Here is a 24,094-nt window from a genome sequence, read left to right as displayed (position 1 = left end):
AAACGTATGCTCTAAAAAACTTTTCCGGCTGTCCGGCCGTCTGTCCGTAGTATAAAGCTTAATTACAAGAGAACGGTAATAGATAGAGACTTGCGGTAATCGGCAAAGTTTAAATATCGACCGGAAGACATCCGATTATGAGGTCAAATCCACCCCCCCCCCCGACCACCATTTTGAATAACCTCAAAATCTTGTTTTCACTATATCTCAGGCCCTATTATAGCTAGAGGTCTGAAATTTTGATATGTTGTAGGGGCCATCAAGACCTTCCCAATGATCGGTCGAGCCGTTTAGCCAATATGGCCGCCACAATTTTTCATCGAAAATCGACCATAACTCGAATACGGCTTGACCGATTTTGATCAATCCGGGGCCAATGGAAAACTCTCAACAAACCCTACAACTCTCTAGAACATCCGAAGTTTTAAAAGTGACCGCTAGGGGGCCAAAAATCAAAAACAAAATTTTCGATAAGTTTTCGATGAATATCTTGAAAACTAGATCATAAATTTTGATTAATATTTAGTATGTTATAGCTGAGGTCAAGACCTTTCCAACGATAGGTCATTAAAGAATATCTATCGAGCCGTTTTGGAGATATATTATTATTATTATATAGTGCTCTAAATGTTAGCATTGAATATCTCGGTTTCTACTGGTCCAATTTCGATCATCTTAAGCGCAAATGAAAGGTTTTGTGAAACTCTACAAATGTCTAGAACATTGCAACTTCGAAAAATGACCGCAAGAGGCGCTAAAATCAAAAACAAAATTTTCGAAAATTTCAAACACAAATTTTTCGAAAAGCGCATCATAAATTTTTATTAAATTTCAGTATGTTGTAGCTTATGTCAAGACCTTTCCAACGATAGGCCATTCAAGAAAATCTATCGTGCCGTTCCTGAGTTATAGTGTTTTAAAGTTAGCATATAATATTTTGGGCTCTATACTAATCCGATTTTGAGCAGATCTTTATTATGTGAGGTTTTGTAAATGAATGTTGAAATTTTAAATACATATGAGTGTATAAATAAATAGTGGAATATAGGAATCACAGCAATTGGGCAAGTTAGCCTTCCCCAGAGTTTGCCACCCCCAATTTATGACACACTTGAATTTTCTGTCACATTTCACCTCAATCTTCATCAAATATCATACTTAGACTGACCTCTGAAGGAAGAATCACAGCCCGTAAATGAAACTTACTAGTATTTTATACAGTTTGCACGATTTTAATTAATTAATTATTGAGGTCATGAAACTTGCAACTCATGCTGTAATGTGCAGTGTATATGTATACATATAGTTAGACAAATAGAGAATTGGATTGAGCAAATATTTACAAAAGTCAGGTAGGGTGTTCCACTTCGTGGCCAACACCAAATATTATATTTATTTTAGAATGCAATTGTTTTCACAGTATTCCTTACACATGATGTTTTAAGGATGTGTTTCAGCAACAGATAATATTAATTCATCTTCCATATCTTACTTCCTGCTTTCTAGTGATTCCTCGAACTCAACATCAAGTATAATACATCCTCAAGACACAGAGAAAATGTTGGTCAAACAGTGAGATTTTCTATGTTGAAAGCATATCTCTCTCTTGTAGTCTTGCCGAGAGTAGCTGTGGCAAATAATATTTCAGCACGTTATGTTGCTTTCTTATGCAAATGACTTGAGACATCATCCATTGCAGGAGCAGTTAACTTCTGATTATATGTAGAGAATTTGCTTGAGTTGCGGATGAACAGTGATTCCGTTCAGTCTGCGATAGAGAGATTCGAAATCCGTCACTTCAATCTGAAAAAAGGAAAAAAAGATTTAAAAAAAAATTTCAATAAAAATTGAAGAAGAGAGTTTGGTAAGAAAATGTAAATTTTTATGCATTTCATTAAAGTTTTTCTTTAATAGTTTTTGATGTTTTTTTTTCTGATATATTGAAATTATTTATTAAAAATTATCCCAGAAATTGCAAAATAGAAATTTGTCGGGACACAATAAGTTAGATAGTAATTTTTTTTTCAAAATAGAACTAAATGAACTAAATAATATAAGTAAGAAATTTTCCACCCCACAATTGTTTCTCATTCCAGTGTCTTAAGACGAAAATTAATTTTCCGAAACGTCGCTGAATACATAAATTAAGGCATTTTTTACCATTTTGTGAGCCACTCCTCCATTGAAAAATTGTTTTAAAATAAATTCGTTGAAGTTGCTAAGAATCTTTACAATATTCTTAAAAAAGCTTAATTTATTTCTCGTACTAAATGATGCGTTAAAAAGGCTAAGAATTTTGTGAAAATAATTTTTAAATAAAAATTTGTGACTAAAAAAAATTCTCATTAAAAAAAAACATTCGTGTATTGAGATATGCGTAATCTATATAATAAAAAAAGAAAGGCCTGTTTGTTGGTAATCGTCGTTCCTTCTTTTCTATACAAATCTACACCGTTTGACCGATCGCGATGAAATTTTGTACAGATGCCCCTTATATCAGACGGTTTCAGATGGCCGTATTCATTTCCCCCCAAAACCCCCTACAAGTAGACCCCATATAAAAGTCATGCTTTTTATACGAATTTCTGAATTTGGCGCCTGAAATGTTGTATGAAAATGATTTATTTTCTTTGAAATTTTTTTGTCTTTGAGTTTGATGAGTGGCCCTAATCTACCTTTAAACCTTCACAATTTATTTTCTCTAAAATTTGCGCGAATTTTGGTATTTCGTGACCCATATATAAAGCTTTTATACGTAAAAATTCGTAAGCTTGTCATATGTGTTATTTCTTTTTCATTCTCTATAAGAGACGTTTGTTGTTGAAAAAGTTTGTGATCGAAGTGTGTATAATACCATGTTGATGATGAAATAATAGCTTTTATTGGGTTTATCTTTACTTTCTTTGTACAGTTTTATGTTTAATAAATAAACAAATGTCCTGAAATTTAGAATAAAATATCAATATTTTCTTTCTTTTAATTAGAATTATTTAAATGAACAATCTTAATTTTATTTCTAATATTTCAGGCAAAAATTAAAAAAGGCCAAATAATCACGTTGATGGCTTTTCCTGAGAGCAATGGGACGAGAATTTTGTACATTGTGTAGCGTCATGTGAAGCATTTTAGCTGTGTTTCTTTCAGACACAGCTTTTGTGTACCGAGCAAAATCGAAAGTCGTCAGATCGGACTCAAACTTGGGATGAGCACGAATTAAGGTCCCCACATTCCAAAAAAACGTATGCGCCAAAAAAAATTTTTCCGGCCGTCCGGCCTTCCGTCCGTGGTTCAACACGAAATTGCGAGAGAACGGTATAGAGACTTGCGGTAAACGGCAAAATTAAAAGTCGACTGGAAGACGTCAGATTATGACGTCAAATTTTACCCCGCACCCCCGCGTCCGCCATTTTGAATAACCTCAAAATTTTGTTTTCGCTATATCTCAGCCCCTATTATAGCTAGAGGTCTGAAATTTTGATATGTTGTAGGGGCCATCAAGACCTTCTCTCAAAAGCTCTCAACAAACCCTACAACTTTTTAGAACATCCGAAGTTTCAAAAGTGACCGCTAGGGGGCAAAAAATCAAAAACAAAATTTTCGATGAGTTTTCGATGAATATCTCGAAAACGGCGACATAATTTTTTTTTCATTTTTTGATATGTTATAGCTGACTCTATTATCTAGCTCCATGCCAAAAATGAAGAAAATCTATGGATCCGTTCTCGAGATATAGTCTTCCAAAATTGGCATGTCATATCTCGGGTTCTACAAGTCCGATTTCGATCAATTCAAACCGAAATGAAAGGTTTCGTGAAACCCTACAAATGTCTAGAACATTGCAACTTCGAGAAATGACCGCATGAGGCGCTAAAATCAAAAACAAAGTTTTCGAAAATTTCGAACTCGAGTTTTTCGAAAATGGCGACATAAATTTTTTTTTCATTTTTCGATATGTTATAGCTGACTTCAAGACCTTTCAAACAAAAAAAAATATGAAAATCTATGGATCCGTTCTCGAGATATGGCCTTTCAAACATTTCTTAGGGTATGACTTTTCAACTTTTCCCGACTTTGCGCGTATTTAAATAAATTCGCGTTCTAGTTTGCTCTCACAAAATTGGTACACTGAAAGAAACACAGCTCTCGTAAGCTTGGTCAGCTTACCAGTACATTTCCCACTTTATGTATAATACATTACACTGAGAACTTACCCCATGGCAACGGCCACAGCATAACAAAGGGACTTGCAGTGGGATCAGCACACCAATGACACAAAATCACTCACCTCGTCCTCACATTTTGCATAAAATGTCCAATTTATTGCTGAATTTACGAATTTAATTACACCAAATGTAAATTCAGAGAATTCAAAATATTTAGCCGCAAAATCATTTAAAGCATTTAAAGGCAGATGAATCACTGCAAATTGAAAGTCAAATAAGTACTGCACATTACATTTATTTTCACATTCTGTGTGTCACTTAATGTGATTTAAATGGAAATGAATTTAATACTTTTATTCCTTTCACTTTGAGTATTTATAGCCGTCAGGATAGTGCGGCTTTAATTTTTTTTTCATTTCTTTCCAAATCACATCTGATGACCACTTAAACATCAATTTCTTTTTCTTTGAACGACAAATTCATTTTTTTATTTACTTAATTTCTAAGATTTCATTTTCCTAAAATATTTCTTCAACTAAATTAGCTATAATCTAATTAATTTTGCTACTTTATACCAATTGCAAAAATTAGGCCTTTTATCATTTTAGTTAATTTTTTGTTTCATTTTTTTCCCAATTCCTTTTAAATTAATTCTAATAGAAACTCATTATTTACAGCAATATTTTAGGACTTTGATATTTCTTTTTTTTTTTTTTTTGATTACAATAAGTTCTCAACTCTTCTCCAAAATCTTTTCTTTTTATTTTCCTTTTAACATTCAGACATTATCACATTTAAACATCATCATTTGATTTATTTTAGCGGTCTCAATGAAGAAATATAGGTGTCAGTTTCAGAAATAGATTCTATGCGCTGAAATAAGAAAGTTTTTCTATGCTGAAGGTTTCATTTCATTTAAATGTATTTTCTGTTCTTTAAATATCAAACAGATACAAATATTGGATTTTTAGAACAAATATGACATTTTTACTGTTGAAAAACTACGTCGTGCATATTAGGAGAGATCTCAAATAAGAGATGATTCTAGGAAGATCAATTTTTTTAAAACAATTTTAATAAATCCTTAAACAAATTTCGAAAATACTGGTTGAGTCATTTTTTATAATTTTGAATTTGTCATAAGAAGCGTAAAAAATGTTCAAAAAAAAACCAAAAAGTCTTCAAACTGTTCCACTTCTTACTCAGGTTCTCAAAGAGATGAGAGCGTGGCAGAGCATTTTAATGTTTTCTAAATGATCGTTGGCTTTCCTTGAATATTTTATTTTGACAATTACCAAATTATCAAAAAACTCCTTTAAAAATATCTAATGTAAACAGATTTTATGATTTTTCCGATTCAACAAAAAAAAATTATGACAAAATCCTTCAGAAAGTGAATAGGAAAATTTTGTAGGACGAAGAGATATGTTTGGTTATTTTTTTTAGGAGGTAGACAGGTACCCAAGCAGCAAGAATGTACATACAAATACATAAATTTTCCTTTTTATAGGAATGATTTTTCTTTTTTTTATGAATCTGTGAGACATTTTTTTTATTTGATTTCAGAATAGAATAGAAGACATTTTGATTAAGTTTTATTTTCTTTTCTGACATTAAACATGCCCATTTCAGAATAATTATTATCTTTCACAGACATGTGAATCAATGATTCAATACATATTTGTAGAGAAAATGAAACAAAATTATTTTAAAATTGCATAAATTCATACAGAATTTTACTTAAGAATAAAAAAAAATAGGCTTTTAAATTCATTTAATGATTTTTTTTATAATTCCAATCCTTACAATCTTGTGCCATACTGTTATTTTTTTTTATTCTTATATCCCAATATAATCTTTAAAGAGTTTTTCTGAAAATATATATTTTTTTTAACTTCAAAAATTCTTCTAATTTTTTTTACGTTAAAGCTCAAATTCTCTACTAATTTCTGTTGACTACATTGGACTATATATTTCACTTGTATATGTTTAGATTATTTATGACATGTATTTCAAGTTTTCATTTCTCTCCAGAATATTTTTTTTATGTTTTAATACATCTATGATTTCTTCAATAAATGTTTCTTTTACATTTTACACATACTATTTCAATTTATAGGTAGATTCTATATTTTTTAAGCAGGGGGAATTTAAAGGACACAGTCAGGAATCACTGGGAAATGTCCCCCTGTTAGATATGAACGAACAGGGGTGACAGGAAAAATTGTTTATGGTATTGGGAAAACAGGGTGAAAAATGACTAAAAGTGTCCTACACTGGAACACTTACAGTAGGTATATAGTTGGGCTTCCGAGAGGCGCAAGGGGTCATGAAACAACACTTTGTGAGCGAAAGATACACTTTTTTTTTTAAATTTGTAATGATTTTTTTTCACCAAACAACTATATTTTTGAATATTTAGTATGTTGTATGTTGATGACATTGAGACTATTTTTCTGCAAAAAATTCATATTAACACTTTTGCTGATTTTCTTACAGAAAAAAATGCTGAAAACTATTAGGACAAAAGTTATGATTAAACATTTCCCGAAAAAATATATTTCGAAATGTAAAAAAAATAGAAAAGTTCTAAAGTCATCTTTGCATCCTCAAGAGCTTTCCCGCTCACGATGAACTTTAATACATGAGGCTACATTATCGGGCGATTGCCAATGAACATATTCGATTTTCCCCTAACTCCCCCTCCCACATGTATCTCCATATGTATAACTTTCAGACCTTTTTGCCTAAATTTTGATTTTAGTCACTTCTCTATGAAGTATTTTGTTGGCCCCAATCCACCCATTAACCATCCTTTAGAACCCCCCAAAAATACTTAATTTTTACCAATATTAGTTAGTTTTTCATTTCTTTTCGATATAAACTGCATTCACCGTCTTTTAATGAATCTTTCATTAAATCTTATTACTTTTTTTCTCTCCAAAATTTATGCAAATCAAAAAATCCTCGTAGAACGTGGTAAACTGAAGCGAAGCGACAATTCATCTCGTAAAATGTTATCAACAAACCAATGTCTTTAAGTATTCGGGTTTAGAACATTACCTATTCTTAATCTGGTTTAATTTAGTTTCAACTTTTTTTTTAAGAAATCAGCATTTGTGGAAATTGTGAAAATTTTTTAAGAGTGTTTTTTTTTCTCTGCTAAATATAGAGGAAACATTAAATATTTTTCATGCATAGGGGTAACTGGGGTAAAATGGTGAATTTGAAAAAAAATAAAAATTAATAACTCAATAAGCAGTGGGAGCTAATCTGTCTAATTTTGTCAGTAGTTGCACTTTATACCCCTGCCTAAACCTAGAAAGTTTCATAATAATTGATCCAATATTTTGTCTTTTATTTGAAAAACAAATTTTTCGAACCTCAAAGTTACTCTGACCACTCAACTACAAATTCAGTTTTGGCGAAATTCTCTGCAATATTTTTGATCCAAATGCATTTTGAGACAGAGTAACTATTGCTAAACACGAATCTAATCTGAATTTTCCGAAAAAATTTTCCGAGTTTTCTCGTAGAACACTGATAGTAAAAAGTACCGCTTGGGGCAAAATGGTGAATTTGGTGTTTTTTTAAAATAACTTTTTAAATTTTTGAAAAAATAATTTCCCTTAATTAGTATAACTATTATATACAATTTGGAATGTTTAATCACTTACTATTACCAATTTTTATAAACTAAAAAAATAAAAAAGGCAATTTCTTAAATTTAACGTTTTTTTAATTTTTTGTATTTTTTTTATTAAAAAAAAATTTTAATTGGTACACAAATCTCTCATTCTCAATAGATATTATAGTGCCTTGCTAAAATAATTTCATTAAATTAAGATTAGCGAATAAAAAACGCAATTAACCGTTTTACCCCAGGATTTTTGGAACAGGCAAATTTGGAAGGGTTTGGAAAATGGCCTGAAAAAGCATTTTCCCATTGAGATAGAGAAAAATCGTCTGAGACAAAGTTGTAGCCCGGAAAATTTCCTCTAAGATAGTTCTCATGGGAAATCTCAAATATTTCCATGGAACTCAGGAAAAATTATCTCCCAAAAATTCACCGAATTACCCCAGTTTCCCCTAATATCTTGCCTATCTTGCATATTTGTTGTTGTTATTATTCTGGATAGACAGTTAACACAAATGTACCCTAATGACCCACAACTTCAGGGTTAACGTATTAAAATCCACGAACAGTTCATGATGCGATTATTTAAAAGTTTTAAAGGTTTTAGACGTTTTTTTTTTCAGATTTAATTACCTTTCTCAATAATTTTGAATATTTCAACAAATTTCCAATAATTCCTATTATATCTTTTCGTGTTTTTTTTTTAAATAGCACTACGGTGATTTTCCGTGCTGTGTTTGTAATTTCAATAAAATTCCCTCCGCATCTACCCACAACGGTAAACACCCCATTAAAAATTAAAAGGTAACTCCGTCATTCGACTCCACTATTAACCATGCCATTCTATTCAAACCCACAAAAATACCTGACTTTTCGATCATGTTGAATTTTTTAAAGCACAAGTGTGTGGGTTCCATTGACCGAGATAAACCTTGGTTTTGTTCTTATTTCTTTTTCTCTTGCGAGAAAGAGAGTTATGTACATTTTAATATAAATAACCAATATATAGTGTTTTACTTCTCTGTCATTTTTGATAGTTTTCCACGATTAAAATCAAAAAGGAAAATCCGATTGAAAATTCACTGAAGGAATTCTCCATGGAAAATGTTATTCTTGTCTTACTTTTGTAGATTGAATTAACACGTGCCGATTTGGATGTTTTCTCCCACGAACCTAAATTTTTAATTAAGACCTTTTGGAAGGCATTTAAAGTCTTCTGTTCCGTAGGATGTAGTGTTATGTTTGGGAAATATTCACTAGGGAACAGTGGGGTAATATTAGGGTTAAAATTGGTTTTAGAAATTGTTTAAATTAATAAGAATTAGAATTACAAGTTTATATACAAATAATACCTACTGTAATACTTTAATGACTTTAGCACAAAACTTTAATTTTCTCATCCAATGTATACTTATTCAATTCACGTGAAGAATGCTATAGTATCTGCATTATTTTTTTAGTTTAAGATCCGTAGTTTAGTGTAACTATTACTATCCCTCACAATTGCATTATTTGATAGATACCTACTATAAAATAATTCCTTGCAATGCAGTGTTACACTTAACTACTTAGATAGTAAGAGGATTCTTGGGCATTCTTTGCGTAAATGGAATAAACATTCCGATTAATTTTCAAAGAAAATCCTAAATCGAGAAGAAAATCATTTTTATATTAGTTTTTAATTTTAAAATACTATTATATCCTTATGATTAATGCGTCAATTATTTTTCAGTATCATACGAGAAATTTTTGTTTGCCGAAAAAGTTCAAAGATCTTTAATTATTTTCAGCAAGCAACTATTTATAGACATTTCGATGAGAAAAGTTGTGTTTTTGGTGTTTTTCACAACTTCAGTTTTAGGCTTTTCATTTAAATAAGTATATATTGTAATATCTATGCTATTTTAGGTAAGTATGATAATTATTATTGTATTTTAAAGACATTTATGTATATTTAATGTATATTATTTTATGTTTGTCTTATTCTCTGATCAAAAAATCCTTAAAATTGTTGAAATTTCAAAGATATATTTGTCGCAGAATAAGACCCATTACTATTATTATTTTATATTAAACACTCTTAATTCACGTATACTATTTTATGTTTGTCTTACTAAGAATAAGAATATTTACTTATACCATTAATATGTATGTTGGATAATAAAGCAATATTACCAATTAGCTTTAATTTTTTATAAGAAATGATTGTGTTGTGTACGCTATGCTCAATTACTACATTCTGAATGCTATTCGTTGAAAATATACCTACTGTTTTTTATGCTATTGTTTTATGTTTCTAGGTATGTTAAAGGAGTTTATGTGTTTATATGGAAAAAAAGATCATCATTCGACGAAACACAATCGAAGTTCGTATAATCTTGTAGAGAATCAAAAACAGAGTAAGAAATCCCGATAGAGGGTGGAATTCACTACTCAGTCGGGCTTAAAAATTTAATGCCGGTTCATAAGTCGGTCTTACGGTTTTAGGTCAGTTTTTATAAGACTGACTTAAAAATTCTAAGTCAGTTTTTTAAGACTTAAAAAAGACTTCAAACTTTAAGACTAAAGACTTTAAGACTTAAAAAAACAATTGACTTGAATCCTTAAGACTCTTAAGGTTTTAAGTCAGTTTTTTTTTTAAATCTGATTTAGAACTTTAAGTCGGTCTTAACGTTTTAAGTCATTTTTTTTGTTAAGTCTGACATAATATTTTAAGTCTCACTTATAAAAACTGACTTAGAATTTTTAAGTCGGTCTTATAAAAACTGACTTAAAACCTTAAGATCGACTTAAAAACCGACTTAAATTTTTAGGCCCGACTGAGTAATGAATTCCACCCAGAATTTCAATACTTTCCATTATGAGATCAGCTGGAAAAAACCCAGCAAAGATCTACTTTAAAATTCAAACAATGACGTAGGTATTGTGATGTTGTCTCTTTTATGCATGAAGCAGTTAAAATACTTTTTATTCGCATATATGCATTGAATCTCTCTTGATTTTTTTTCCACTTGATATCAATTAAAATTTGAAAGCTCCTTTGACGATTATTCGTGGCCCGATTGATTCTTCGGAATGAAAGATTTCCCTTTATATATAGAAATGAGTAAACTTCTTTCTCAGAACAATTAATTGGTTAACTATTGAAATATCTAATGAAAAAACACTTTTTCACAACACATTCCACATCTCTACCACTAATAATATTTTGTTAAATATTAAAACACTTCAAAATTGATTATTTCTTATTAAAAAAATATGTAAAAAAGCGACTATCTATCAGCGTTTGCTATCGATATTTCGTTTCCGTTGTAATTTTGGAAGATTTAGTGTGATTCTCAGATTGAATTCCCGCATCTGCGTGTTATTTTTAAATTTTCGTTTTATATGATTTGGCAATGATGATGTTATTGCTTTAGTTAAATTGGATATCATGTAGATTCAGTTGTTTTTGTTTTTCGATTCGTTTAAATCCTAATATTGCGTCCGATGTGTATCTTTTTGTGCGTAGCAGAAGCTAATAAATTGGCAAAATAAAATGCTATTGACTATTGCGGGTATTCTAATCGACCTCATGCAAAACAATCCGACAGCAATGTTAATTTCTATTTTATAAAATGTATGCAAAATTTTAGTGTTATAATATTGATATATCTAGGTTATGTATAATGCTATTAAACTTGAGATTTTATTATTTTAAAATTCTAAACGTAATTTAATCTAAGCTTGCGGAAGCTAAACCACTTCATTCAACATGATCTTAAGTTTTTTTTAAGGTAATAATTAGCCCGCGAATGCCTTTTTTATTATTTCATTAATTGATAATGTTAATAATTTATTTTATTGTTAAGTTAGACATATAATTACTATAACTACTTATATATGAAATTTTCTTCTCAATTTTAATTTTCTTTGATCAACTACACAATTAAAATTAACATGGACTTTTTATTTTCTTTTGGGATCGGGGCGATAATTCCTTTGGAAAAAAGAAAGTCCTAGTTTAATTTTTTTACTCGATCGACAAACTAAGGTGATGTGTTAAGTATTTGTATTTGCACTATTTGTCCGTTGATTATAATATACTTAACTCATTTCTGTTACATGTATGTATATGATGCACTTATGATAACTTTTTTTCATTAAATCTGTAAGACTAATTTGTTACCTAATAATGAAATTCCTTATCTAAACGAAAATTTTCAACACTTTTTCATTCAGTAAATATTTTTGTAGAAACCATTGAAACCAATGTTTACTGTTTAAAAAAGCTGTGCTATTCTTTTCTTCGAAAGAATCACAGCTAAAATTGGCTCCCAGCAACATTAATTTCAATTTTTTGAATTTCTTTTATAAAAAAAAATCTACTGAATCATGTATGATGAAAATTGAGGGAAATTGTTTTAGGCGAATACAGAAAATTCGGAAATTGAGTTTTCTCAAATCAAGATAATAGCTATTTAGCTACAGAGGAATCTTTAAAGTTTACATCGAGATATCTTAGAATATAGGAATGAATCCTAGATAACCTAAACACCTAGTTGAACATCTTGGTGCTAAGAATTTCTATTCTTTTTCTTTAAATTTTAAAATGATCACAGATTATTTGAGTTATCAGAAATAAATTAAGCTATTTCTGATATGTTGACGAATTTATGAAAAACTTAAAAGAAAAAACAAAATGGTGCCTATATAATATTGCTGTTGATTTTTTAATTATTATTTTTAATGAGTTAGCTTGATGATTCCTTTTTTCAATTCAATTGATTGCTCTATTCAGGAAAAAGATTCATTCATTTTTTTTTTAATTTAGTAAATAATTCTTTAGGAATATTCAAAGTCAGTATTTGAAAAAGGAAGCCAAATTTGTTAAAAGACTCTGACTGAAATTTTCAATTATTTTAAAGAAAATCTGAAGGACTTTGTAAAAATTATCTTCAACTAAATTTTTTAAAATTCAAAACTTGATAATCTCTAAATCAATTGAGTTAAAATTTTACTTTAAGATATCTCAGATTCCAGTCTGATGCAAGAATTTGCTAAGGTTTAAGAACAGAGTTAAGAACTATCCATCCTGAAAGTTTCTTTTTTATTCGTTCAAAGATCTTATGGAATTAACAGAAATGAGTTAGTACAAATAAATCACCTCAATATGCAATAGAATTCTATAATTTATATTACCTAAATATTCAAAAAAAATCTTTTGGAGCAATTGTATTGTATGTACAAACAGAAATGCATAAATCAAATAAATTTATAATTACATAAAAAAATAATTTAATTTAAAATAGGAACCAAATCCAAAGTTTAGGTTCGATGGGTACAAAAATATTTTATTAGTCAGGTATTAGCAAGCGTAAGAGAGGAGGTACTCTTCTCACTCCTTAAAGATTATGGACATAAGGAGTACATCCGATGTGCCGCTAACCAATACCTACCTGGCTCTACTGATTTCGTCATTTTATTTTTGCTAATTTTTAATATTTCTTATTCACTTTTAACCCAAATTTACGCGTTGTACTCGTTTAGTCCGCACTAGATATCTTGTTAACGACTGCATTAAAATCAAGATAAAAATGGAGACTTTTCTATTTTTGCAAACGTCAAATAAATACGGTAAAAGAAATAATTTACGAACTTCTTATTAGGAATTTTAAGGATTTCTATTGAGGACTTTTCAAAATAATTTCAAAGTCAGACTTTGCGAAAAGTAAAAAAAATCCTAAGCATGTCAGAATTGAGTTTTAGTTCAATATAACATAAGAAGTGAAAGTTTAATAGAACAGCATGGTTTAAATGTTTTGTCTTGTTATCGTAACTTTGCAGATTTAAATTAAAAAAAAAAAACAGGCCTAGGAATTGATAATGTTTTAAGAAGTTTACGTAAAATTGTTTTGTGAGTTTTCTCAGTTAACTTTTCCAATATAATTTTCCTCTTTAACCCTTGAGGAAGCCTCGCAGTGTGGCGAGACGTTGGGGAAAAAATATGTTTCCCATGGGAGAACATTATTTGGCGTTTACCGGGGCCCCCTTCCCCTTTTACCCGTTTAACCCGAACTTGTGGATCACAGAATCAAAGTTTTTATGTTTAAGTCTATTTTTTTTCAACAGTTATACACTGATTTATTTCAATATATATTAGTTTATGAAGTTAAAAAGTTTCTTGAATGTTGCAAATTGCATAGGGGATGTTTTTTTTTTAAGGAAAAGGTATAATTTCTCAATGAAATGCTTACAAAATCGTAAGCAGCTGGTTTTCTTCAAAATGCAGAATTCTTTGTAAGTTCAAGTTCAGTTTTTTTTCTCAATTTTATGCCATTGTTTTGTTCTCACTTACTGTCCATGGGTCTGAGAGATATAAATTAGCACGAGGAAGTAAGAAATTATAACTATTCCAGTGATTTGGTAGTAGAAAAATTAAATATTTCGATCAGAAAGTTTAAAGAAAGTTTAATTCTTTCATGTTTATCATGTTTATCTATAGAATAAATATTGTGATAAATAGAGCACGAAGAAAATGTTTTTTGTTGTTGCGTATACTGTACCACGAAAAAATTTAAAAATTTTGCTGAGCCAGTTTTTAATGTTAGGAAAAATAATTTTTCTAAATCCAAATATTTGAATTTTCTAACACCAAATCAACAAGAGATCCATAAATAATTTTTTTTAATTTTTTTTCTGTGTATTAAGATTGGAACGTTTTCGGAAAATTAAGAAAAATTAGTTTAGTTTTTTTTTTACTGACATGGAGAGTGTTATGAGTAGTTAAATGATGCCTAATTTGATTGGCTGAATCTCAATTTGGTTACGATTGTTTTATTTAGATCCCGTACAGTCCTTAAAACCATCCTTTTCCTTCGTTTTCATACTGTACTCTCCATACCAAGGACATCTATGTACTCAATTGAAATACTACTTGAACTAGATCCTTGCTTTGGACTATGTCCTAAACTTAATGATTGTTCACGTTCTTGACTTGCCTCTGATTGCTGAACTGGTGGCTGATTCTCATCATTTGTCGCTGCAGAAGTCCTCGAATGGCTCTGATGACTTCCCTGCTCCTTCCCACTCACTTGTTGCTGTATCACAAGACTTGTTGTTGATTCCGATGGCAGGTTGGTTTGGGATGTGATATTTTTTGTTTTCACAAGGGGTGGATTCTTATTTGTGAATGAGAATGCTAGGCCTCTCCTTAGGGTAGCCCTGTGAGTAAAGAATTTTATTGTAGTACTGAAGTACATTAAATTAAATTCTAATGCTCACCTTGTTGGGGATGGAGGTGGGTAGGAGATACCACGGTGTGTAGATAGGAGACTACCATGAGCTGTAGTCATCCCTGGCACAAGGAGTGTATTACTGTGTGTTTGACTTATAAAACTTGAGTACAGATCAGGCATACTCTGCCCTCTGCCATCATCAGTCTGCTTTACTTCAAATAAAATCGGACTACCGGCCTTCGATGGGGATCTCTTTGGTAAATTCAACAATTTTGGCTTTAACCCCGTAGCACCGTGCAACATTCCCTCTTCACTCGACACCGAATTCTCCCGCTCCACATCAATCTGTGTGGTTTTTACTTCATTCAACTCCATGGAACCACTGTGGTGACAAAGGTTTATGAAAATTGGTATTACCACTTCACAATTAAATTGGGGAGGTAAAATCATTTATTAAAAAAAAATACCTCTGACTACTCCCCGCTGATTTCGGTGAATGCTTTATATTTGGCGTACACCTCGACCCATCAATATTGGGTCTGTAGCCATGCTTCAATCGCGTAAATAGTTGTCGTGCTTTTTCCATCGCATCATACCAGCTCTATGGGGAACGAAAAAAACGAGAGCAAACAAACAATGAAAATAGCACCGTCAACCATTTTAGCACATAAAAATGAATAAATTTTATAGGGTCATTAATGTGAATTTAATTGAGAATTCCATTTACCTTCGCTTCTGAGCACTGAAGGGAGAAAGCCGTGGACGATAGGCCGAATTCATTCAAATACACACAATACACCGTCTCATCCTTCAACATTATTTGAAGTCTATCAGTTAAGAATGGTGTTCTGCAGATCTTGAAATATTTAAGATAAAAAATTATTTTTCTCGATTTCATTTATTTATTTATGTCTAAATAGAATGATGTGTGAAAAAAATAATAATTCAAAATATCAATGGAAAGCAGCTTTGATAGGAACAAAAAAAATCAATGTGAAGTTTTCTCAAGGAGAATTTATCTGGACAAAATTATTCGGATTATTCGCTAGTATATTCGAATGATTTGCCAAAGAAATCAAAATATTGGTTTTTAGGGTTTTAGTTTCTAAATGGCACAGATTGAGAAGCAGAAGTCTAAAAAATATTTAATTCAAGCCTTAAAAAGACTAAATTCAAACCGAATAGTAATTTCTCCCTTAATTATGCTAAATTCAAGCCTAAAAAAGATTAAAGTCAAGCATAAAAATATTTTTTTTATTCTAAAAAGGCATAAATTGTGGAACAAAAGCTTTAAAAATATTTTTTAAGTAAAAGAAAATATTTTTTATTTATTAAGTAGTAAATTCAAGCCAAAAAGTAGTAAACAACCCAAAACTTGATTAATTCACGCCTCAAAGTATTTGGTTTTCAATCCTAAATGAAAAGACTGTTAAAAGGCAGTCTCCAATCTGAAAATGCTTTAAAAAATATTAATTAAGCCCAAAAAGACTAAAATTGAAGCCTAAAAAGGAGTAAATTCAAGCCAAAAAGAAGAATAAATTCAAGACGATAAATATTTAGTTTTCAGTCCCAAAACAGCACAGATGAGAAACGAAATCTTAAAAAAAAAACATTAAAGCTTAAAAAAGCTAAATTCAAACCTAAAACTAGTAAATTAATACTAAAAAGTAGTAAATTCAACCCAAAAAAGATTAAATTCAAACCAAAAATTCTTTAATATTTTTTTGGATTTTTTTTTGGATTTTGAATTGTTTGAGTTTTAGCTAAGTTAGTTTTTCATGTTAAGTTAAATATTCAGATGTTCAGAAATAATCGGATGATGCGCTCAAAATACCAAAATATTTGCCAGATAAACACCCCTTGAGATTTTTAAATTAGAACAAGTTCAGGATTATATATTCCATATAGAATAGAATATACACAAAATTTAATTTAAAAATTAACACAGATTTGTCCATTGTTCGTTATTTAGTTTGGCAATTTTATTCTGTTTTAAAATAATTTTATTTTTCACAAAAATTGAATCAATTCGATGAAATGAAGTGATTGGTGACTTGTTGCACTAAACAAGAATACATATTAAACAAGAAATTAATATATTTAAAAAAAAATTTAAACTTGACAATTAAAAAAATCTGCTCAAGTCTCGTTTAAATTATTCTAATTCAATTATTTTAACTATATTAAAGCTTCTTCCTGTGAGAATAAGTAGATGGAATAAGATCCTGTGTGACGTCAGCAAATGAAAATGTAACTCTCTGTGATTTAGATTTAATATTCTTTGCTAATTATAGTACTCATTCATAGAGGTGGGTACAAATATTTGTGGAAGCCCCACAGGTTGGAGGGGGGAGGGGACAATTAAATGGGGCGCAATTTAGTGTGTGTTCAAAATCAGGGTGCAAAATAAATTGATGAGTGAGCTATTTTCCACCCTTATAGCGTGCTCCATGGACAATTACCCATACTATGTACCTATATACAGAGTAAAAGGTGATGAGCCTGGTGCGACACATACCAGTAGTCAAACTACAAATTTGCCGATGCCATCGACAATTAACCATGGTGTGATGCCACCATCTCATCACACACACACTTTACATTTCATTTTAAATGCTTACCTTGAGCTCACCCTGAGTCTTCTTGGTGTTTATCCTGCAAACGAGCAGAATGTCTGTCAGCAGGAAACAGTGGACGTCGAACTAATGCGATGCGGAAGAGTGTGATAAGAATCATGTTTTGGGGGTGTGAGGGTGGAACGTATAGGGGAAAAGGGAAAAAAAAACATCAATTAGGATTTTTTTTGCGTCATCCCTCCGACTATATAATGTGCTGTCGTGGGTAACAAAAAAAAGGGGTTTGGTTCTCACCTTGCCCGTGGAGTCCTTGAATTTCAGGTCACCCTCCATGAATAGATGACGCCTCGTTTCCACCGCACATCCTTCAATCGGGTCACACAAGTCAAACATCGAGCTATATTGCTTCGCCATGCAATCCAATGTATCGCCACTTTTCTCCTTTTATCGTCCGAGATTTGCAAAAGGGGTATTTATGAGATCAATGAGCTTTACAAATCAATCTTTTCAACACTTTTTTTTGAACTGTATTATATATGAATTTCTTTCTTCACTTCCCCTCCCCCCCTTGGTTTATTCTATCGACTCTCCTTTTCAAAGATTTCTCTGAGTTTTTTCTCACACGAATACGAAAAAATTAGGTAGAGGTAGGTGTACTATGAAAATGGACTTACCACCACGTCATAGCCATCAATCCTCGCCATCACACCCCTTAGACGCTCCAGAGCTTGCATATCAGATAAGCATAGGTCCACGCCACTTACAAAATCTCCTACAGCTAAAATCTATATATAGAAAAAAGGAAAAAAAAAAACAGAAATAGGCAATCCTATATTATTCGAAAGCTTGGAAAGCTTTTATCTCCGTGAGATCTAATTAAATTTCGGCGATGTATTTGAGAGATTGAGCAATGACGAGATATGTGACGTTAGCATTTTCATTATTATGCTACTTCATAGCAAACAATAAATATTATCTTTTGTAACAACACCTCATATATATTTCAAGAAATTACGGCATTATGTAATCTATGGAATTTTCTTTGTAAGTAAGTCCTAAATCCATTAGATTTATTGCTTCAGATTAAAATCAATTGAAATCCATTTTTTATTCTCACCTACCTATATACATAATTGACATAATTATATGTAAATTTGAAAGGCCACAGATATGTGAAAGAGCATAAAACAAATTTTATATTCCATTTTCATAGAGAACGACGATTGGGGCCGAATACAAAAATTATGAAAAATTCCTCTAAATTCCAAACAATTGAATTTATTTATTTAATTAATTTTATTTTTTGTGGTATGTAAGGTATGTAGGTATTAATTAAATTTCATCACGTCCAATAAAATTCTTTTTCAATAATATAGGGAAAAAAAAAGTTTAATAACCCCCCTTGTGTACTTATATAGTTATTTTCACAATTTAGCATAGGCAATTTATGATTAACATGAACACACCACAATTTGAATGATTTTGTCCTTATGGGGGTTTTATTTGTTTTCACATGAATGTCACTCAGTGCCACGATGTATTGTAGGTATACCTACACACACCATCCACTTTTTCAGCAAACAATATTATGTATATTTAACCAGACCCATATTATGTATATCAACTTAAGCATTTTCCGTGAAAGTTTCCTCATTCATCGGCTATATGTAATGTACATTATTTTGATGAATTTATATTCTATATAAAACATGGAGCACTTCCTATTAATTCCCAATAGGGAAACGAATTTGTGAAATGACTCAATTACTCCCTCATGTAAAATGCGTAAAATAATATTCTCGCTGAAGTCTTCAATATATTGTCTACCGTGGGGCCCTTGAAGAGTGAAAATTCATCAAGGAACGAAGGGAAATGGGGTAATAATTGACCGGGAAAATGAGTAAATGTTGCAGAAAAAAAACGCGGAGAGATTATTTATTTTGAAAGCAAACACTTTTGAATGTTTTACGTAATGTTTCACCTAATTTCACACAAACTTGCGGTATTTGGTGGCAGCTGTTGTTGGGGTAAAGAATGTTTGTAAGGGTGGAAAAATCGCAAATTCACGCCACGTTGTTGGAACATAATGAGCGAAAAGCATAAATCTGTGTAATCTATAATATATTACTCTTCTTTTAACTTAACAGCATAATCATAATAATCATAGCGTAATCATTGAAATTTTTTATAAACGTTTTCTTTAAAGATTTTTTAGAACAATAATTTAATTCGGGGAAATCATCTAAACGGATGGAACCCGTAATAAAATAAATAAATAAATAAATAATTTAATTCTTTATATACAAGAATTATTAATTATTTATTATAGAAGTGAAGGTTAAAATATGTATATATAAGGAGTTGCAACAATTACTTGACAAAGGCTTTAAATCAAAATTTAAAAAGGAGTTTATTCATTTTTGGTTGTGTCATGAAGTTTTCATAAATAAAGCAAAAAGGTCTTTTAATTTTTTAAAGTTTTTTTTTTTGAAATATATTGTATGTACCAGCATAGAGATAAGATATTTTTTTTACATTCTAAAAACATAAAAAATAATAAATCAAAATGACAAACGTTTAGCACTATTTTCTAACGTTTGAAAAAAACTGAAATAAAAAATTATTTGATGTTAATTTTAGCATCTTTTGATTCTTTTCTATTGTTTAACAATTCTTTATTAACGTTTGATATTTTTAAAGCATATTGATTTTCTAACGGTTGACGTTTATTTCTAAACGTATGAAGATTTATTAAATATTTGACTTATAGTTTAAATATTTGTTTGATTACTTTTTTGTTTTTTTTTTTTAATAATTTGAGCATGAAAATCATTACTTTCGACGTCTAAAAAAAGTCTAAAGCTCCTGAATTTTAAGGGCAGAAGTCACCCTAAAACCCTTTCTGGCTATGGTCGTGGTATTTAGCTATTTATGTTTTATGAATTCTTAAAGAAATTAAAACGATTTTTTTTGCAATTTTTCCAGTTCAGCTCAGTTGGAAATGAAAAGTCTGTCTGACTTTATCCTGATTGTCTTCTTGACTATAAAAAATATTTTATTTATCTCGTATCTCTAAATGCAATGTCATGACACGAAGAAAAGTGAATAGACTCATTTAAAATAAAAGAAAAAAAACTACTCACCATCTCATCTAAGTTTTCGATGAGTTTATTTTCACCCAAATCATCTCTGATGGTTTTAAGGATGAGCTTGTATTTTGTGAGCCTCTGCATGGGTGCCACAAGGATGTCAGCCAATTTGAGTCTTTTGCAAAATTCATGACCCTCGCACCAGTGCAAGTAAGCAGCAAAGAAGATATTGGTGCGCGTTAGGTGTCGACAATAGTTGAGGCAGGATGTTTGGTTTGAGCAGTAGGTCTTGTAGGGACCAAAAATATCGGCAAATGACAAAAATCCCGGTTCAAGGATACTCATATCCAATGGTTCTCCCGTCTTTACGCTGTGCTGCACCATTGGATACACAAATGTCGCCCAAAAGGTTAAATTGGCTTCGCAGATTTCAACAATGTTGGAAAAGAGTTTCTTTTTGTTAATTTCCGGAAGCATATCCCTCTCCTGGAGAGCCGTAAGGCATGCCAGGAAGTGATCGGTAACTGTTTGCAGGGCAAATATGTGCTTTATCTCTGTTGTAACTATTTCCCACATACGCGACTGTATGTGCATCTGTAGATCGGACAATTGGTCATGTTTGACGAAGTCACGCCAGGAAATGTGAGGATTCCCCAGGTAATTGAGGGCTTCTTGAAAATTTGGATGATTGCATGTGTACAGAGAGCGGGCATTGGGTATGCCCTGTACCATGAACTCCTTCAAAATATCAATTAAGCCACTCTGTTGGACATACTTAATACTAGATAGGGATGACGATGAGCCCAATGGGTGAAAATTCGAAATTGATTTTGACTTGGATTGATTGCGCACATCCGAAAGAGCATCATCAAACGAAGCTTCCGCATCATCTGGTCTACGTGAACCAACTGATGATGCTTTTCTCAAGGAATGAGCAGCAGCTTTCTGTATTTTGTGTTCTGAAGACAATAAAGAAGGAATATTCTTTGTAAGTTTCCTAAAGAAGAAAAATTAATTTCTACGTACCTGTTACAATTAATGTCCTTCCTCTTAGATGCTTCACCGGAATGTCCTTGTCAATGTTATTTAACACTTTAAAATACGGCGGAGAATCTGAATGCAAAAATAATTTAGCTAAAAAGTCTAATATTTTTCTTTTAATTTAATGAACATTTTAAAACATTTAAAGGAACAATAGGGACACAAAAGAAACATATTTGTTTAAAGAAAAAAAAACTTACCTCCAACAACTGAGCAGTCTTCATTGATAGATACTTGGGAGAAATGTAGGTTTCTTTTCATAAGGCTAGGCCTAATCGCTACGTGCAAAGGAACACCATCGGTGATTGGAATAAAGTCTTTATCGGAGGATCTGAAGACCAGGGTAAAGAAATTCGGACGTCTCGTCTGGAAATAGGTTTTTAATAAAAAAAAAATTTATTAATAAAATTTAAAAAATAATTCTACTGCTCTTCATTTTATTTTTAAACAAATAGATCAGAGTTAATTTCTAGTTGCGGAATTTAATTGTCGATATTGGAATTTTTTGAAGGGTTTTTGATAATTTCTCTTAAGTTATTTGAAAACCAATTTTAGCGCCAATTGTAGAATTTCATATTACCGCCACCAAAAATTATTATTCAAAACACCTTTTTGATGCACATAAATTCATTAAGAAGAACACTTAGAAGAAGAAGAATACATTTATCAGGATCTTAAAGTAAATGAAATGGTGATAATTCAATGTTCAGTGGTTCATGGTCTTAAAACATTGAAGACGAGCATTCAGTGAGCTTTGAAGGTTTTTTTTGTATTATGCACATACATAGAGACAACATGACAACATTTAGTAAAAACAGTCATATCAGATAGAGTTTTAGGTGAAAAAAACTTTTCCAAATTGGTATGAGAAATAGGGGAAATAAGGGCTACATAAACAAATTATATTCTGGAATGATTTACACGAAGCTAATATTTTAAGAAAGCATTAACTTCTTTCTGATAAACTATCACACTGCAAACCACGCTGAGATTATGTAAGCTCTATGTAAGTTAGTAGTTGGAAATATAGTGGGATAACCACACAAGTTCGAATTATTCTATATAAATTGAATGAATAACTTTTATTAACAATAGCGTGATTTTTTCCAATATTTCTTTTCAGTTTTCCAAATCTTAACAGAAAATTTTGATTTGTTAAGCTTTCCAAAGAAATTAGCCTGTGCTAGGAATAAACAATTTAACTGAAATTCTTGAAAAAATACTCGAGAAAAAAAATGATGAAAAAATTATCAATAACCTAAAGTTTTTAAATTAAAGAATTAAATCAAATTTTTTGCAATTAAAAAAATATTTACATTTTCCAGAAATTAAAAAAAAAAAAACAAATATCGTCATTTGAAAAAAAAAATACATATATATGTTGTATTCTGTTAAGAAGTTTTATGTTTATACCTTAAAGTACCAACATTTGCTGTTCCAAGTGACGATATGTTGTTAGATGTGTTAGATGTTCAAATTTAATTGCATGATGTGTGAAAATGTGTGTAATTAGTAATGAGAAGAGGATGATAACAATTATTTTTTAAATTAATAATCGATCTTTTACACATTCTTACAGGGGAGTACAGCTCAACTCTGATCTGTGACCAAATCGGATCTTACATCTTTCTAGTGAACGAAACATTGCGAGAGAGGTTTCAGTAGGTAACGAATTTTTAAGATTTAATAATACCTACTTTTATTTTTTATTAAAAAAAAAGATTTAATTAATAAATTATTGACGGGACCTTTGCAGAAAGTTTTTGTAGGAGTATTTTTCTTTTTGTGAGTTTTTTCCCAAAACTTTCGGCGTTAACCACGCCTTCCTCAGTGGTAAGTTTTTCAATTATTTGAACCCTTGTCAACAATCTTCTTTGCTTCTCTTGGCATTTTACGTCGGCAGGGAATTTTCACCAGATTTTTCTTAATTTTTCCTTTCTTTTTTCTTCCCTGTGGAGCAAACGCACAGTAACCAATCAAAAACATTCTAAAAAAAAGAGTTAATTTGAATTAAATACAGATCGGAATTAAACTGTCTTCCCCTACATAATGAAAAATTATTATCATTCATATCATTTTACAATATTTTCATCCAATTTTCTTTTTAAAATCTGTTGTTTTTTTTCAATAAACTTTACCAATATGATACAAATGAAAACAATATCCTTTGAAAAAAATGTCTCATGATAGAAAAAATTCTGGGGCACAGAAACTCACAGAATATGATGTTCAAGAAGAAATTAACAGAACAAACATTGAAAAATATAAAATCATTATCCTCACTATTCGTAAGAATGATGAAGAAATTTTCCTACGTAATTTGGAAGAAAAACTTGAAAACCAATTTCCCCTTGGTCTTTTGCTTTCACGA

The 24,094-nt window shown here is 30.7% G+C and overlaps 3 protein-coding genes across 4 annotated transcripts in view; 2 read left to right on the top strand and 1 right to left on the bottom strand.

Annotated features, from left to right (window-relative positions):
- Positions 1-24,094, top strand: part of LOC129795447 (mediator of RNA polymerase II transcription subunit 1) — a 1,235,552-nt gene that overhangs the window by 270,929 nt on the left and 940,529 nt on the right. The gene's annotated exons all lie outside the window — the stretch shown is intronic.
- LOC129795593 (dipeptidase 1-like) overlaps positions 1-24,094 on the top strand; it is a 173,681-nt gene that overhangs the window by 33,477 nt on the left and 116,110 nt on the right. The gene's annotated exons all lie outside the window — the stretch shown is intronic.
- LOC129795456 (pleckstrin homology domain-containing family G member 5) overlaps positions 1,452-24,094 on the bottom strand; it is a 52,277-nt gene continuing 29,634 nt past the window's right edge. The window contains exons 4-14 of one of the 2 annotated variants that reach the window (XM_055836740.1): positions 21,924-22,089; positions 21,709-21,795; positions 20,737-21,641; positions 18,268-18,378; positions 17,888-18,034; positions 17,639-17,719; positions 15,745-15,873; positions 15,485-15,618; positions 15,064-15,399; positions 14,781-15,003; positions 1,452-1,803 (exon numbers count right to left, since the gene is read on the bottom strand). In XM_055836740.1, the coding sequence (XP_055692715.1) occupies positions 1,717-1,803; positions 14,781-15,003; positions 15,064-15,399; positions 15,485-15,618; positions 15,745-15,873; positions 17,639-17,719; positions 17,888-18,034; positions 18,268-18,378; positions 20,737-21,641; positions 21,709-21,795; positions 21,924-22,089 (2,406 nt within the window). In that variant the 3' untranslated portion in view covers positions 1,452-1,716. Of the gene's footprint in view, positions 1,804-14,600; positions 15,004-15,063; positions 15,400-15,484; positions 15,619-15,744; positions 15,874-17,638; positions 17,720-17,887; positions 18,035-18,267; positions 18,379-20,736; positions 21,642-21,708; positions 21,796-21,923; positions 22,090-24,094 lie in introns of those variants that run through there. The other variant, XM_055836739.1, reaches the window with a different exon arrangement.

Source organism: Lutzomyia longipalpis, chromosome 4 (assembly GCF_024334085.1).
Source record: "Lutzomyia longipalpis isolate SR_M1_2022 chromosome 4, ASM2433408v1".
NCBI lineage: Eukaryota > Metazoa > Arthropoda > Insecta > Diptera > Psychodidae > Lutzomyia > Lutzomyia longipalpis.
Note: the sequence above shows the minus strand (reverse complement) of the source record. Positions and strands in the feature narration are given on the sequence as shown.